At 44.2% G+C, this 17,203-nt stretch overlaps 1 protein-coding gene across 3 annotated transcripts in view; it reads right to left on the bottom strand.

Annotated features, from left to right (window-relative positions):
* CNTN5 (contactin 5) overlaps positions 1-17,203 on the bottom strand; it is a 987,313-nt gene that overhangs the window by 293,437 nt on the left and 676,673 nt on the right. For all 3 annotated transcript variants that reach the window (XM_034758906.1, XM_034758905.1, XM_034758907.1), the window contains one exon: positions 2,690-2,785. In XM_034758906.1, the coding sequence (XP_034614797.1) occupies positions 2,690-2,785 (96 nt within the window). The remainder of the gene's footprint in view (positions 1-2,689; positions 2,786-17,203) is intronic.

Raw genomic sequence — 17,203 nt, forward strand, 5'->3', positions numbered from 1 at the left:
CTGACAGGGAAGCAAAGGGAAGCTTCAAGAGCAGTCACTCCCTAACTGCGCAGGTACATCGTTTCAGGCACCCAGAGCAGCTGGCAGAGGGGTAAATCACTGCAGGGCTGGGGACACCCCAGCCTGTGTGTCCTACCCTGAGCCAAGATCACTGCTAGTCCCAGCTGGGCTGGAGGCAGGAGAGATGGAACTTCCTCTTCCCCTGCAAGGTGTGGCTGGGGCTGTGTCAGACCCACACTCAGAAACCTCCCCCAGCTGTAGGAAGTTCAGCATCCTGCCCTGCTTCCTGCCCCCATTGCTCTTCAGCTGTGGGGGGAGGGGGTCACTGTTTGGGGATCTGCTCCCCAGCCACCCAACCCCTATGCATCTGGACCTCCTATACCCAGACACCCCACCAAGCCTCACCCCATACATCCAGATACTCCCCGCCCTCCATATCCAAACCCCACCCCACTGAACCTCAACCCCTGCATCTGGAGCCCCCCTACACCCAGACCCCCTGCCTCCAGACCCCCACACCTGCACCCAGACCACCCCCCATTGAGCTCCCTGCACTCTGATGAGTCTCATCCTCCTGCACCACTCTGAGCTCCCACATCCAGACCCCATGCTGAACTAGTTGCACCCAGACTCCCACCCCACCAAGCCCCACTCCCTCAGCACCCAGATCCCTCTGCAGAGAGGCACACAGCCAGACCCCTCTGCTGATCCCCAACCACTTTCATCAAGAAGCCCCTGCAGAGTCCCATTACCCCTGCACCTGGAACCTCACCAGGAGACTCTGTGCATCCAGATCCCCCACACCTAGACCCCTACCACTGAGCTGTCTGCACCCAGATTGTCCCACACAAAATCCTCTCACCCCACACCTGGATCCCCCCCACTCTGAGTCCCTCCACACTTGGTTCCTGCCTGATTGAGCTTGTCTGCCCCACATCTGGTGCACCTGGCATAGAGGGGCAGGGCCCCAGGGTGTTTCTGGGGCAGGCCCAGGACTTGTGCTGTGTTAATGTCAGATGCAGCATCATCACTGAGTCTGTGTCCCAAGGGTGGGGGGAGGAGAGGCTGCAGGGTGATCTCCTACCTTCATACAGCCAGTGACCTGTGCCCCACTGCCATTCTGGAGCCTCTGCATTTATTTATTGCTACAACTTGCAGAATTTTAAAATATTGTGCACAGAATTTTTATTTTTTTGGCGCAGAATGCCCTCAGAAGTAACTCAACACCCGTGCCACTCTTTTACCCTTTAGAAGATTTGGACAGGCATAGCTGGAGGCATAATTCTTGGGAAAACATATGAAGGGCATGCGTTTGGGTAGCATGTAGGAAGGTGAGGTGTTTTGTGAAGTGATAGATGGTAAAGAGCAGGGTGGTTATGAATGCAGCAATGACCAATTCCCTCTGTCCTGTCAGTCTCTGCCTGTATTGTGAATCCAGACCCAGTACCTGTCTATGTGCTGGAATCACACATTCTATATATACTTTAAATAGCAGCCTCGGGTATAGGTGCCTCAGCTAATGGGCCACTTAAATAGTAATGTGACCACTTCTGCCTATCTACTTCTCCTCACTGAATTCTCACATGTAGTAGTGATGCCTCAGTACTGTGCAATAACATTCAATAAAAGGAGCTAATTGCTTAGATACTATGGTGTCCTAGATTAGAAGAGACCATTAAAGGAGATGCGCAACTGGGAGAATGGGCCCAGAAAAGAGCAGTGAGTTTTTGGAGGGGTGTAAGACAGATAGTTGGAAATCATCCCACAGTGCCATGGAATCCAACCCCACCTGCAGCCCCTCCAACAAAAGAAAAAACACCACCAAAACAAAACAAAAATACCCTAACCAAACCCAAACCCTGTTCTATCAAATTAAACAGGATTGTCCTCCCTTTGGTTTAACCTCTCCTCTTCTTTCTACAGCCTCTCTCAAGACCGCTATATGAACACAGAAGCAAATTTCCTCTAAACATGGAACTCAAGCCCAAGTAGGAAAAAGAACTATTCTACAGTGTCTATGGACAAGAAAGTTACTGAATTATCTAAAGTATCTCTAGGAATTGCACCTGAATATACAGTGTGCAAATATCAGACTTTGTATAAAGAGTATTTACCCATCCACACACCCTCTGCAGGAGAATGAGTTTGCGAAGGAAAAACGTAACCAAACTGGCATTTCTAAGCTTTTGTTTGGAAAGTTTCAGATGGATCAGTTTCTTGGGATTTATGATTATTTCTGACTTCTAGCAATGATGCTGTTGTGCTGGAAACAAAGCTATGCAGCAAGGGAATGCAACTAAAATCATGGCTGTACTAGTCAAAACAAAATTCAATTTGTATTCAACAACTGTATCTCAGCAGTGACATTTGGAACAAAATTTTGAAGGCTTCTAAACTCTAAAAGAAATCACCTTCAGTGACCCGAAGGCAGCATATTTCTCATTGGTGGTATGGAGATTATTGCTGTTATAGTCAACAGTAATGGTGGGAATAAGACAATCTTATCCCAGAAACCCTGCCTACTCAATGGCATTTACAGTATATGATCTTTAATTACTCCTGTGGTACTCCAAGAACTGTCAGCAGAACTGTGCATATTTCATCTTTCAAGTTTCAGTCAAACGTGTTCTAAAATAATGAGCAGACAGTAAAACAGAGCAGTATCAATACAAAATGCAGCCTACTGTACCTGGTGAATGAAGTGGAGGAGAGCACATCAGAACAACCCCTTGACCTTCTCGTACAGAGACTGCACTTCTCGTCCGGCCACTAAAATTTCCCAGATCTGTCAACATAACACAACATTTTAGTTGCATGGAAAGGGAAGTTAATTTTGCTACTAATGTGATTTACACTTTATTTCTTTTTACAATGCTGACAGTGCCTTATTTTCATTTCTTAATCTATGATAGGAGGTCTTGAAAAATAAATCAATTTCTACTGCAAAGATTTCTACATTACTTTAACCCTGTTTATTGCTCCTTACCATGCATGGATATGGTGTAAGTGGAAGAGTGTTAGGCAGTGTACCATTTATAAGACATTTAAAAGCTCTTTTATTTCTTTTTACCATTTCCTGTTTATTGATTTCCTTCACTGATAAAAGACTTTCATGCATAGAAAAAGAGAAATAAAGGTGAAGAGGCTGCCTTGTGTCTAATCTGCAGCCTATAGAGGGTTGTTAATATGTCATTCAAAGAATATTGTGTGCAATACATTGTTATAAGCGGGGAGGAGGATCCGCTCTCATGGCTCTATAAGCAAATCTGCTATATAGCACATTTATTTTTAATACTCTTTCCCATATAGTTTCTCCAGTATCCAGGTCACAATCCAGTTTTGGGTAACTACATTTTGCCTCCCTAAATTTCTCCCAGCAACTGAAATTGAATTAGGTATATTTCACTTCCCCCAGTAAACTTTTGAGTGAAGTTGCAGTGCCTTATGATGAAGAGAGCTGATTGAAACTCACTATTTCTGATTCATGGAAAATGTTAACATTTTAAATATTTTTTCTGTTAGAATCTGAATGATTTCAAAATATTTTGCAAAACAAACATTCTGTAAATTTTTGTCATTTTGGAAAAGTATTGTTTCATAAAATTTTGAAATTTTGCTTAGATTTTTTTTCATTTTATATTATTTTTTATCATTAATAGCACATAAGCAATAACGCATATTATGCACGACTATTGTGAGGTCATCATATAACATAGCTGAAATAGTCAATTAATTTTTATTTTATTGTTCATATTACAAAGGACAGCTGCTAGTACTGATTAGTACAGTTGTCAGTCAGGGTTAGTAATGATTGAAACATGTTATCTTCCTTTCTAGATCAATGTGTCTCCTGTTTGTATCAAACTGTTTCATTACAAAACAAACAGAAAGAAGGACAATAATATGAAAATAAAACACACACACACACATACACAAATCATAACAAAATTTATAACACAATTTTGAAATTTGAAACAATTTTGAAATTTTCCAAAACAATTTTTTTCCAAAATGAAAGATATGTCATTCTGAAATATTTTTCTTTCATCAGAAATTTGGTTGAAATACAATTTCTTTAAAAAGTTTGGTTTTATTGAAACAACTTTTTATGATGGAAAAACTGTTCTTATGAAAATTTTATGACCAGCTCTAGTTATGAATAGTTTATATTTATATACTGCCTTTCATCCAGAAGATCTGACTCCTCCTTGAATTATAGGGGCCTTGAGAGCTGGCTCTAGAGACAAACTTAATGGTTATGCCCTCACTTGAATATTTACAGGGAAGTAACTATGGTAGATTTGTTGTCTTGGGGTCATATTAGAACCATTAGTCATCGTGGAGTCTCAAGTGACAAACATCCTATGTGTACTGTTATTTGCCTGTGGTTGATCTGGAGGCTATGAACATTCCTCTCTGATGTGGATCATGGCTAGACTACTGCAATATACTCTGCTTCAGGATACCCTCAGAGAGGACTCAGAAGCTTCCACTGCTGTAGAATGAAGTTCCTGAACGTAGGAGTAGAATGAGCCAGAAGTATTTATCATATGGGGCTCAATGATCTATTGAAGCACCTATTCACTGGGTATAGATCAAGGTATTGGCTATTATCAAAGTGTGGCCTAACAAGGGAGATGGATTGCAGGAAGTTCTCTATCAGGTGCTCCATAGACTCCTAGACTTTAAGGCCAGAAGGGACTGTGATGATCATCTAGTGCCAGGGGTAGGCAATTATTTTTGTTAAGGTCCAAATTTCTTGGTTAAGGTATAGTCAAGGTCCGGATTCCAGAGAAAATAATACAAAAACAACAATAATGACAATAGTAAGGAAATAAAAAGAGTTTGCTGTCCATTCAAAAGCATCTGGCAGTCCGGATTTGGCCCATGGTCCACCTGTTGACTACCCCTGACCCTAGACTGAACTCCTGCACATCGCAGGCCACAGAACTTCACCCATCCACTGCTACAATAGGCCCATAAACTCTGACTGAGTTACTGAAGTCCTCAAATCTTGATTTAAAGACTTCAAGTTACGGAAAATCCACCATTTACTCTAGTTCACATTAGCAAGTGATCAGGCTGCTGAGGAAGGGGCTTTGCCAATCTGACTTGGGGGAATTCCTTCTTGACCCCAAATATGGTAATCAGTGAGACCCACCAGACAGACACCTGGGAAAGAATTCTCTGTAGTAACTCAGAGCCCTCTCCATCTGGTGTCCCATCACCTGCCATTGAGGAAAATAACTAATAGCAGTTGTGGATGGGCCTATCCCATAAATTTATCAGTCTTCAAAGAATTATGTTTTTTGTCCGCACTATTCCCCTTGGGAGGTTGTTCCAGAACTTCACTCCTCTGATGGTTAGAAACCTTCATCTCATTTCAAGCCTAAACTCATTGATGTCTAATTTAAATCTATATGTTCTTGTGCCAATATTGGTCTTTAACTTAAATAACCTCTCTCCTTCCCTGATGTATACCCCACTGATGTATTTTTAAAGAGCAACCATAACTCCACTCAACCTTTGTTTTGTTAGGCTAAACAAGCCAAACTCCTTAAGTCTCCTCCCATAAGGTAGGTTCTCCATTCCTCTGATCATCCTAGTAGCCCTTCTCTGCACCTGTTCCAGCTTGAATTCAACCTTCTTAAATTAAGGAGACCAGAACTGCACACTGTATTCCAGATGAGGTCTCACCAGAGCCTTGTACAATGGTAATAACACTTCCCTGTCTCTACTGAAAACACCTCACCTGATGTGTTTTAGGATTGCATCACATTGGCTGCTCATAGTCATCCTGTGGTTGACCAATACACCTCTGTCACTTCCATCTGGAATGTCCCCAGCATATAGCAAAAATTCTTGTTATTAGTCTAAGTGCATGACCTTGCACTTTGCAGTATTAAATTTCATCCCATTTCTATTACTCCAGTCTTAAAGATTGTCCAAATCTTCTTGTATGATATTCCAGTTTTCCTTTGTATTGGCAATGCCTCCCAGTTTGGATCTTCTGCAAATTTTATTAGCACACTCCCACTTTCTGTACCAAGGTCATTATTGAAAACATTAAATAAAGATTGATCCCAAGACCGATCCTGGAGAAATTCCATTTGTAACGTCCCTCCAGTCTTACAGTTCACCTTTCAACATGACATGTTGCAGTCTCTCCTTAAACCAGTTCCTTACCCACCTTTTGATTCTCATATTAATCTCCATCTTCCAATTTAATTAATAATTTGCCCTATGGAACTGTATCATATGCTTTACTGAAATCCAGTTAAATCAGATCTACTTCATTTCTTGGTAATTTTCTCACAGAAAGAGATCAGGTTGATCTGCCTTGTTCTGTCTTTTGTAAAATCATATTGTATTTTATACCAAATATCATTTATTTCTAGGTCCTTAACTACTCTATCTTTCAAAATTTGTTCTAAGGCTTTGCATACAATTGAGGTCAAAATAACAGGATGGTAGTTTCCCAGACCATTTCTTTTTCCTTTCTTAAATATAGGTACTATATTTGCAATTCTTCAGTCACAGGGTACATATACCAAGTTTACGGATTCATTAAAAATCTTTGCTGTTGGGCTTGTAATTTCATGTGCCAATTTGTTTAATATTTACTTCAAAAATGTATTTGTTTATCCATTTGATTTATACTGATTTATATTAGCAACATTTATCCAGAAATGTTCTGAAACACTTTATGTAGACACTTATCACTGAAATGCATCCACTTCTGGAGCGAGAAGCAATATGTCTCCTCAAGCTGTGATCTCATCCTATATAAGGAGCTAAGCAGGGTCAGGCCAGATCAATGGGATGGAAAACCTCCAAGAAAAAATAAGCTGGGTGCCACAGAATGGTACTGACTTCAAGATGAGATGTAAAAAGTCCTGATTCCTCAGTATTGGAGGCTTCAGATCAATCTCAGTTTCCTAGGTAAAATGAGCAACACACAAACCCTGATTGTTCGTTATAATAATTGTTCTTGGCCTCCTTCCAATGAGAACCTGATGAAAGTACTGTCAATGAAAAGATCAGTGAGCTCCCTAAATTGTGTAGTTTGACTTGTTCTGAGATTACAAATTCAAATGATATGCCTGTGCAATCCTCACTGAATTTAAAATTTGGACAGATATGGAATTGATTTGTTGTGGTTTCAACATATTTCGAGAAGGAGAACATGTTCTGAATCCAGAGGCGCTAAGCACAATGAGAGACACCCATATCACTTCTCTATGTACAGGAACAGGCATAATCAGAAACAAGAATGCCTTCCTATGACTTTGGAAAAGAAAATTATGCTAATAATTCCTGCTGATATCATTACAGGGATGATTTAACAAAGACTACCTGAGATCCTTTTTGTATGTCTACTTTTCTGCATCTATTTGATTCTACATATTGTGACAAAGTTCCTCCTCTATCTTGGTGAGTCCTGCGCTTATTGGCAGATTTTCTTGCCTCAGAGATGCACCATGTGGGTTGGGGAACAGCCCAGAGACCTTCCCCTCTGGAAGAGCCCACAGTCCAGGTCAATTGGGAGGTTTTGGGGGGAACCCAGGCCTGCCCTCTACTCCGGGTTCCAGCCCAGGGCCCTGTGGACTGCAGCTGTCTATAGTGCCTCCTGTAACAGCTGCATGATAGCTACAACTCCCTGTGCTACTTCCCCATGGCCTCCTACAAACACCTTCCTTAATCTCACCACAGGACCTTCCTCATGGTGTCTGATAACACTTGTACTCCTCAGTCCTCCACCAGCACACCCTCTCAGCTCCTTACGCCTCTTGCTCCCAGCTCCTCACACTCACACTACAAATGGAAGTGAGCTCCTTTTAAAACCCAGGTGCCTTGATTAGCCTGCCTTAATTGATTCTAGCAGCTTCTTCTTAATTGGCTCCAGGTGTCCTAATTAGCCTGCCTGCCTTAACTGGTTCTAGCAGGTTCCTGATTACTCTAGTGCAGCCCCTTCTCTGGTCACTCAGGGAACAGAAAACTACTCATCCAGTGACTAGTATATTTGCCCTCTACCAGACTCCTGTACCCCACTGGCCTGGGTCTGTCACAATATGCTACAAAAGTAACACCACTTTTTTTCATAACTCTCTCATTTTTGTAGGAAAATTAGATAACTGAAAGAAAATATTATATATTAGCCTCAGACTCTGGATTCTGAATCATGTAAGGGCTGATCCCTGATAGTTAGTTCCAGAGTTCTGGCCAAGATGGCAGTGTTTTTTGTTTACAATCATTGTTCTTTCAGTTTTGATTTTGCAAATTGTATCTGAGATGGATTTCATTTGGAACATCAAGCTTCAGCGTAATGAGTAGGACTGGTTGAAAATTTTCTGTCAACTTTTTTTCATTGGAAAATTAGGTTTTCAATACATTGAAATATTTTACAAAAAGTGTCTGTCTTCTGCAGAAATTTTCCACTGTTCATTGAAAAACTGATAAGTAAAATATTTCAGCAGAAAACTGAAATATTTTGATTCTGAAATGCCACTGCATTGCCTCACAGGAATTTTAGTTTATGTGCCTCTTGATACCAGCCTTTCCATTAAGGGCCAGCCAGCTTTAATTTCCCATGACGAACCTAAATTATATCTCCCATAAGGCAATGTGGCAGTATTTCAGAATTGAAATATTTTGGTTTGAAGCTGAAATATTTTGATGATTACTTTTATGCCAAAAACATTTTCCATAGAAATAAACCCCTTTTCCAACCAGCTCTAGTAATAATGACTTCACCACAACTAAAGGTGGGGCAACATTTGTGTGAGCTTACCCAAAGAAGGACAGCTCTGCTTTGTGGTTGGGCAGGGAGGGGGAGGGAAGAAGGTCAGAAACTGCTGCAAAAGGTGCTCGGTGGTAAACTTTGCAGCAATGTCTCGTTCCCCCCCTCCTCCCCCCCCCCGCCTCTCAGAATGTGCATAAAGGTACAAAATCTGGGTGGGGCAAGTCTCTATGTGAAAGCAGCAAGGAAGCCTTCAGAACAGGAACAGGCTGGGGCTCTAAGACTTGCTGCAGGACCACGTGGAAGCAGCATGGCCCCAAGAAAGCATGGCTCCAGAAAAGCAGCAAATAGTATTGGAAACAGCATGGTTCCAGGGGCATGGAGAAGGGTAATTTAGGAAAAACAGGGGGGGGTGTTACCTCCCTCCCCCAGCCCCAGAGACAAGGCAGGCACAGGCAAATTACATGGAAGGGGACAGTGAAAAGAAGGGGAACTAGCATCCCTTGCTCCACATACTTCCACCCACAGGCAGGCTGTGTAAACAGGATGGCTCCAGGGGCCCGGAGAAGGGTGAGCTCAGGAAAACAGGGGGGGCTGTTCACCACCACAAGCAAATTATACAGAAAGGGGACAGTGAAAAGAAAGGGAACTAGTGTACCCTGTCCCAGGTTCTTTCACCCCCCTCCCCCCAGGCAGGCTGGAAGCTGCAACCAGGGAGGTGAATTTGCAAGCGAGGTGAAGCAATCAGCCTTTGCAAAGCAAACAAGCAAGCAAAGCAAAGAATTCAAGGTGCATGGGGGGGTGGGAGGTGGATAGAACAAGGCAAGGAAACGTTAACTGTTTCGTATACCAGAGGAGCAAATGGGAGACACTGGATCTTATTGCTGTATGGGGAGAAGAATCTGTGCAGGCAGAACTCCGATCAAAAAGAAGAAATGTTAATATATATGCCAAAATCGCACAGGGCATGATGAACAGAGGCTACAATAGGGACACACAGCAGTGCTGCGTGAAAGTCCAGGAGCTCAAGCAAACCTACCAAAAGACAAAGGAGGCAAACGGTTGCTGTGGGCAGAGGCGTAGCGAGCGCCCTCCGTACCCTCCGACCGGAGGGGGCCCTGCAAGGAAGGGGGCCCCTAAAAGTCGCCAAAAAAAGTAAGGTATAACTAGGTAAGTGACATTTATTGACACTGTTGCACAATCCATGTCGCTTTTACTGACAAAACCGTGAAGTCATTATGATACATCATAATGCTATTGGCTACATCAGTTGTCTGTCAGTCAGTTTCGAATTTTAGTTGGACCCATTCAAAGAATGTGTATTTGCGTTCATAATGGCGGTCGGTGGATAAATGTTATTAATTTAGTTGCTTAATTTTTTATCGTTTGAAACGATTCATTTCCAACGCAGAAGCGTGCTTTGTGATGTCTAAGAGAACGTATAAGAGCGGAGCTAGTAAACGAAAGGCAGCAAAAGATGCTGAGAAGGAACTTGAGAAAATTCCAAAGTTGTCAACGTATTTTGCACTGCAATCCAATGTACAGGTACAGGCACATGAAACGGACAGTGCTAGCAGCGACGAATCATATCCAGAAGTGCTTCAGGTGAGGTTGACGGTGAAGCCAGTTGTTCTACCAAACAAACTGTGACAGATATTCCAGCTGCTGCTGGGAAAAAGTATCTGAATCTGAACCACTGACTGATGATCCAGGAGATTGGCCGTCTATAATATCGGACAGGCAAGTGTGTGACGTTGTTGCACGTGGCCCACTGCAGCAGAATGAAAGTTACGAATTTCCATTTAACGAGGAAAGACGGAGGTTCACAAGTACTCATTTCTATCGAACCATGGCAAATGGCGAGAAAATAAGACGTTCTTGGTTAATGTACTCAGTTCAGAAAGATGCCATTTTTTGTTTTTGTTGTAAATTATTTGGCACTGGCGACATACCATTACGTCGTGGAACATCTGCTTGGAAAGCACTGTCAAAAAGACTTCAGCAGCATGAAACAGACAAAGGTCATCAAGACTGTATGGTGAAATGGTCTGACCTTCGGTCAGGCATAGTAAACCGTACATCTATTGACCAACTCGAATTGCAGGCTTTTCTGAGAGAAAGAGATTTCTGGAGAAATGTTGTCAAACGCATGGTTGATGTCGTTATTTTCTTGTCCGAAAGAAACTTGGCATTTCGAAGAAGTAATGAAAAGCTCAGCGATCCTTCGAATAGCAACTTTTTGGGACTGTTTGAATTGCTTGCAAAGTATGATACTGTCCTCAGCGAACTTTTACAGAGGATTAAGAAGGCAGAGACACATGTTCAGTACCTCAGTCCGCAGATCCAAAACGAGCTGATTCAACTTGTTGCCAGTAACATTCAAGAGGCCAACATAGCGCAGCTTAAAAAAAGCAAAATATTATTCAGTTATTTTGGACTGTACTCCCGACGAACATGAAGAACAGATGTCTGAGGTGTTACGCTTTGTTGAATGCAATGGTGAAGATGGTGTCAATATTCGTGAAGCATTTGTTGGTTTTCTTAATGTTCATGATACAACTGGCGAGGGCTTATTGGAAGCGTTTCTTGAAAAGGCAAACAACTTAGGAATAGACATTGCTGACATGAGAGACCAAGCTTATGATAACGGCGCAAATATGAGAGGAAAGAATAAAGGAGTTCAAGCCCGCATGCTAGAAATAAATGACCGTGCCTTGTATGTACCATGTGGAGCTCACACTTGGAATCTTGCAATCTGAGACGCGGCAAAGTCATCGAAATATGCCGTTGACTTTTTCGGTCTGATTAACAGAATATAAGTTATCTTTTCTTCTTCACCTTCACGTTGGGATATACTTCAAGAACATATGCCAATATCTGTTAAAGGGTTATCGGACACTCGTTGGGAGTCAAGAATTGATGCTGTGAAGCCATTGCGTTATCACCTTGAAGAATTGTGCAATGCTTTGTCATCTTTGCGAGAATATGCGCTCAAAAAGGAAGATGGCAATACAGCAACAGAAGCCGGTGCGCTTTTAGACCATGTTACTACGTGGCCTTTTGTTCTGATTGTGTACACGTGGTACGATATACTATTTCACGTCAATAAAACCAGCAAATTAATTAAGTCACCAGATGTGTCAATTGACGTACTGCAGGCAGAAGTCGGTGCTACAAAGAAGTTTTTGGAAGACTATTGAAATACAGGATATATCTCTGTGGTCACAAATGCACGTGGAATAGCAGAGCATATGGGTATTGACCAGGTGTTTCCAGAAACCAGGGTGCGACGTAAGAAGAGAATGTTTGATTACGAATGTGCTGATGATTCGAGTTGTCTTTCTCCCGAAGAAAAATTCAAATCTCAGTTCTTTCTTGTTCTCACTGATCAGGCCATATCTTCTGTTTCGTCGCGATTTGACCAACTCGTGGAATGGTATAAGTTGTTTGGATTTCTGTACAACGCTAACAGCCTGAAGCAGTGTCACAGAGAAAATGAACTGGAGAATCACAGCAAAGAAAAATGGGAGACATTGATGCCAACAAACTCATAATGGAATTGAATCGTTTTATTTATGTCATCGAGAAAGAGAGAGGACTTGTCACGGCAAACAATTTTTTAATGTACATATACAAGAACAGCCTTCAGGAGATATATCCGAATCTTTGCATTTGCATCAAAATTCTTCTGACCACACCAGTTACTGTTGCTGGTGCTGAAAGGAGCTTCAGCAGAATGAAACTGATCAAGAATATCCTGCACTCAACCATGACAGATGACAGGCTTTCTGCGCTTGCAGTTATCTCAATCGAAAACAAGATTGCCAGATCTCTGGACTATGATGCATTGATTAACCAATTTGCGGAGAACAAGGCTCGAAAGAAGCGCTTTGTGTAAATACGGAATACATGTACACTGTAGACCTATGTATACATAATATGAACCCTGTATATTGTATAAAATAAATACCACATTCCAGTTTCTGCATTGTAAGGGGCCCCGCCCGGACATATATTCAGAGGGGGCCACTTTCTTTGTTGCTACGGCCCTGGCTGTGGGTCAGAGTCCCATACATGCCTACCCTACCACTCTCTGTGGATGCCTGCAAGGGAGGAGTCTCACGCAACACAGAGGAGGATTTTGTGGATGAGGAAGAGGAGGAGGAGGAGAATGTGCAGCAGGCAAGCAGTGAATCCATTCTCAGTGAATCCATAATCGCAGATTAGAAGGCGAAGAAAACACACTTGCGATGACATGTTTTCCGAGCTCATGCAGTCCTCCCGCACTGATAGGGCACAGCTGAATGCATGGAGGCATTCAGTGGCAGAGTCCAGGAAAGCATTAAGTGAATGCAATGAGAAGAGGCAGGATGAAATGCTAAGGCTAATGGGGGAGCAAACGGACATGACAAAGCGTCTGTTGGAGCTGCAGGAAAGCCAACAAGAGCACAGACTGCTGCTGCATCCACTGTACAACCGCCTGCCCTCCTCTCCAAGTTCCATATCCTCCTCACTCAGACGCCCAAGAACGTGGCGGGGAGGGGAGGCTCTGGGCACCCAGCCACTCTACTCTGGAGTATGGCCCAAGCAACAGAAGGCTGTCATTCAAACAGTTTTGATTTGTAGTGTGGCTACAATAAGCAATGTGGCCTTGTCCATCCCTCCTCCCCTCCTCCCCCACCCCACCCTAATTCATGGTTTCAAAACAATAATGACTTTATTTCCTTTGCCAGCTGTGATCAAAGGGGGGAGGGTGGTTGGCTTACAGGGAGTTAAAATCAACAAAGGGGGCCGGTTTGCATCAAGGAGAAACACACACAACTGTCACACCGTAGCCTGTCCAGTCATGAAACTGGTTTTCAAAGCCTCTCTGATGCGCAGCGCGCCTACCTGTGCTCTTCTAATCACCCTGTTGTCTGGCTGTTCAAACTTGGCAGCCAGGCGATTTGCCTCAACCTCCCACCCCACCATAAACATCTGCCCCTTACTCTCACGGATATTATGGAGCACACAGCAAGCAGTAATAACAATGGGAATATTGGTTGTGCTGAGGTATAACCTAGTCAGCAAACAGCACCAGCGAGCTTTTAAACTTTCAAAGGCACATTCTACCACCATTCTGCAGTTGCTCAGCCTATAGTTGAACTGCTCCTTACTACTGTCCAGGCTGCCTGTGTGTGTGGCTTCATGAGCCATGGGAGCAAAGGGTAAGCTGGGTCTCCAAGGATAACTATTGGCATTTCAACATCCTATCGTCCCACCACAGTTAGGGAAACCCATTGCAGCAAAGCCATCCACTATGACCTGCACAGTTCCCAGAGTGATTATCCTTGATAGCAGATCATCAGTGATTGCATTGGCTACTTGAATCACAGCAGTCCCCACAGTAGATTTGCCCACTCCAGATTGATTCCTGACTGACCAGTAGCAGTCAGGCATTGCAAGCTTCCACAGTGGTATCGTCACTCACTTCTCAACAGTCAGGGCAGCTCTCATCTTGGGATTCCTGTGCTTCAGCAGGGGAAAGCAATCACAGAGTTCCAGGAAAGTGGCCTTATGCATCTGAAAGTTTCGCAGCCACTGGGAATCATCCCATACTGCAACATTATGCGGTCCCACCATTCTGTGCTTGTTGGCCGGGTCCAGAATCGGCGTTCCACTGTATCAACCAGCCCCACTGCTGTCATGATGTCCCAATTGCCACAGCCCGTGCTTTCAGGAATGTCTGTGTCCATGTCCTCATCACAATTGTCCTTATGCTGCCATCTCTTAGCCAGGTTCTGCACATACTGCTGTATAATACACGAGGTGTTTACAATGCTCGCAACAGCAGCGGTGATCTGAGCGGGCTCCATGCTTGCCATGCTATGGTGTCTGCACAGGTGACCCAGGCAAAAAGGCGCAAAAAGATTGTCTGCGGTTGCTTTCACGGAGGGAGGGAGGGAGGGAGGGAGGGGAGAGTGACGACATGTACCCAAAACCACCTGCGACAATGTTTTTGCCCCATCAGGCATTGGGAGCTTAACCCATAATTCCAAAGGGCAGTGGAGACTGCGGGAACTGTGGGATAGCTACCCACAGTGCACCACTCCGTGAGTCGATGCTAGCGATGGTAGTGAGGACGCACTCCACCGACTTAATGCGCTTAGCGGGGACATACACAATTGACTGTATAAAATTGATTTCTAAAAATCGACTTCTATAAAATCGACCTAATTTCGTACTGTAGACATACCCTCATAGTCACCACCCTGCACTTTAAGCACGGGGGATGGGGGGAGAGAGGTGTGTGTGTGTTTTCTGGCTGGCTGGGAGTTCAGGTCAATGCTTTCTGGCTGGTGAGATGAGGTAGTCATACAGCTGCTGGAAAAGCAGTCAGCGTGGAGGATCACTCACCACCTAGGAACAAGGAGTTATAAACATCAGCATGGGTTTGGCCCCTCCTCTCATTTCACTTGGAGCAAGGCAAGGGACAATTAATGTGGGGGGAGGGAGGGAAGAGGGACAGAGCAAGGCAAAAAAAATGTAACTGTTTCATGGCTGTGTGCTGCTTACTACTCATGTGCCTATACCTTTGCTGGAAAGGGGACAGGCAAAGGCAGGGCAGCCCCAAGGGAGCCCGTGGACTGGAAGGAAACCCAAGACACACAGTATTGCAGTAGGGGCAAGGGGGCTCACAAGTGCATGGACTGCTATAACCCAAGGCATAACCCAGGGCAGCCTCATGGACTAAGGGAGGCAAACGATCATAGGAAAGTGTCCACGCACTCAGGTGAGCACGCTGTGTGCATTAATGGGGTGGTGAGCTAAGATGTGCAGCAAACGGTCAGTGACGTTGTTTCTGAGGCTTCTCCACAGCATTACAACGCTTCAAAGGGTGCAAGGTCACCTAAAAAAACAGGATGTTTTCTTCCACCTAACACAAGGGATGGCAGTAATGCTGATCCTGGGGGTGGGTGTAATCTAAACCAAAGAGAGGTTGGGGAAATGGGTGGCAGAGGTGGTATCTGGCCTTCCAGCCTGGCAATGGGTGGCAGTTGCAGGGTCCGTGCTCAACCACGGTGGGGAGGGCGGGGACGGATAGCTCAGTGGTTTGAGCATTGGCCTGCTAAACCCAGGGTTGTGAGTTCAATCCTTGAGGGGGCCACCTAGGGATCTGGGGCAAAATCAGTACTTGGTCCTGCTAGTGAAGGCAGGGGGCTGGACTTGATGACCTTTCAAGGTCCCTTCCAGTTCTAGGAGATGGGATATCTAATTAATCTAATCTAATCTAAAACCAGTCACTCAGTGAGTTCACGTAAGGGGAACAAGAGTCAGCCGATTGGGGTATTAAATACTCTGGGCCCAGGAGTGGAAGCTCAAGAAGCCTGGGCAGACACACCTAGGAATGGCACCTTCAGTGGAGGGCACTGACGGTATTACACAGCTGCTGCAAGCTAATTTGCATTTACAACAACAGCTTCAGGCAGCTAGATGTGAGGGGTCTGCACAGGGGTCTACAAATATAATTAAGCGGACACCCAATATGTTTGGGGGCATGTCATAAGCAGTTTCCATTAAGGGCAGCAACACAAACTGGAATAAGGTGGTATCACACTCTGTGGTTCAAGGGCATAACACCAAGGGCGTCAGGGGTTTGTTCATGCCACAACAATCCCGAAAAGGGCCCTGGGCATGTAATAGTATTTGCTAGGTATTTAACAATGGTGGTTGTTTAAGATGCCTACCGCTGGCAATTTTATTTCGACAAGGCTATGCCCATGGGCTGTTCAGTATCCTGAGCAGCTTTTCAGAAATTTAGTACAATGTTGCACAGGCCAATGGTGCAGTCAGTGGGACTAAACCAAATAGTGCATTAATTGCACAATTTTTGTTCACAATTTTGGTTTCACCTGTTGGACACATTTCAGGCCCTGGCTAAATAGCTGGGGAAACCACTCAGCCCACTGACGGTCTGGGGTCCCAGCCGCCAGCCCAGCTCAGCCTGCTGCCTGCCTGGGATACCGGCCTCTAGCCCTGCTCAGCCCGCAGCCAGTCTGGGGTTCTGGCCCCGCTCAGCCCACAGCTGGTCTGGGGTTCTGCCCCACCCCATTCTCATAGCCCTCCTTAAGCCTCTTGTGAGGCTGGTGGATGGTAAGGTCCAAGCCACGGGTCGGCTGGGGGACCTGGATGGAAACAAAGGGGGCTGATGGAAGCCCCGAAGAATTGATTTGAATAAACATGCATTTGCCTGCACTGTACACTTTATCTGCCAGGTAGTCCCAGACATCTATATAATAAAGTTGAGGCCTGATTAAAACCCATAACAAGTCTCCTGTCCTTCTTGCAGTATACCTAGACAAGTGTCTTTTGGATAAAAGGTTTGAGGTCTGTCTTCTTTTCTGTAATGGGAAGATTCCCACCCTCCCCACAAGAAAGAAAGAAAGAAAGAAAGAAGGAAGCTCAATAGTCAGGTTACAGTTT

The sequence above is a fragment of the Trachemys scripta genome, chromosome 1, assembly GCF_013100865.1.
Source record: "Trachemys scripta elegans isolate TJP31775 chromosome 1, CAS_Tse_1.0, whole genome shotgun sequence".
NCBI classification, from domain to species: domain Eukaryota; kingdom Metazoa; phylum Chordata; order Testudines; family Emydidae; genus Trachemys; species Trachemys scripta.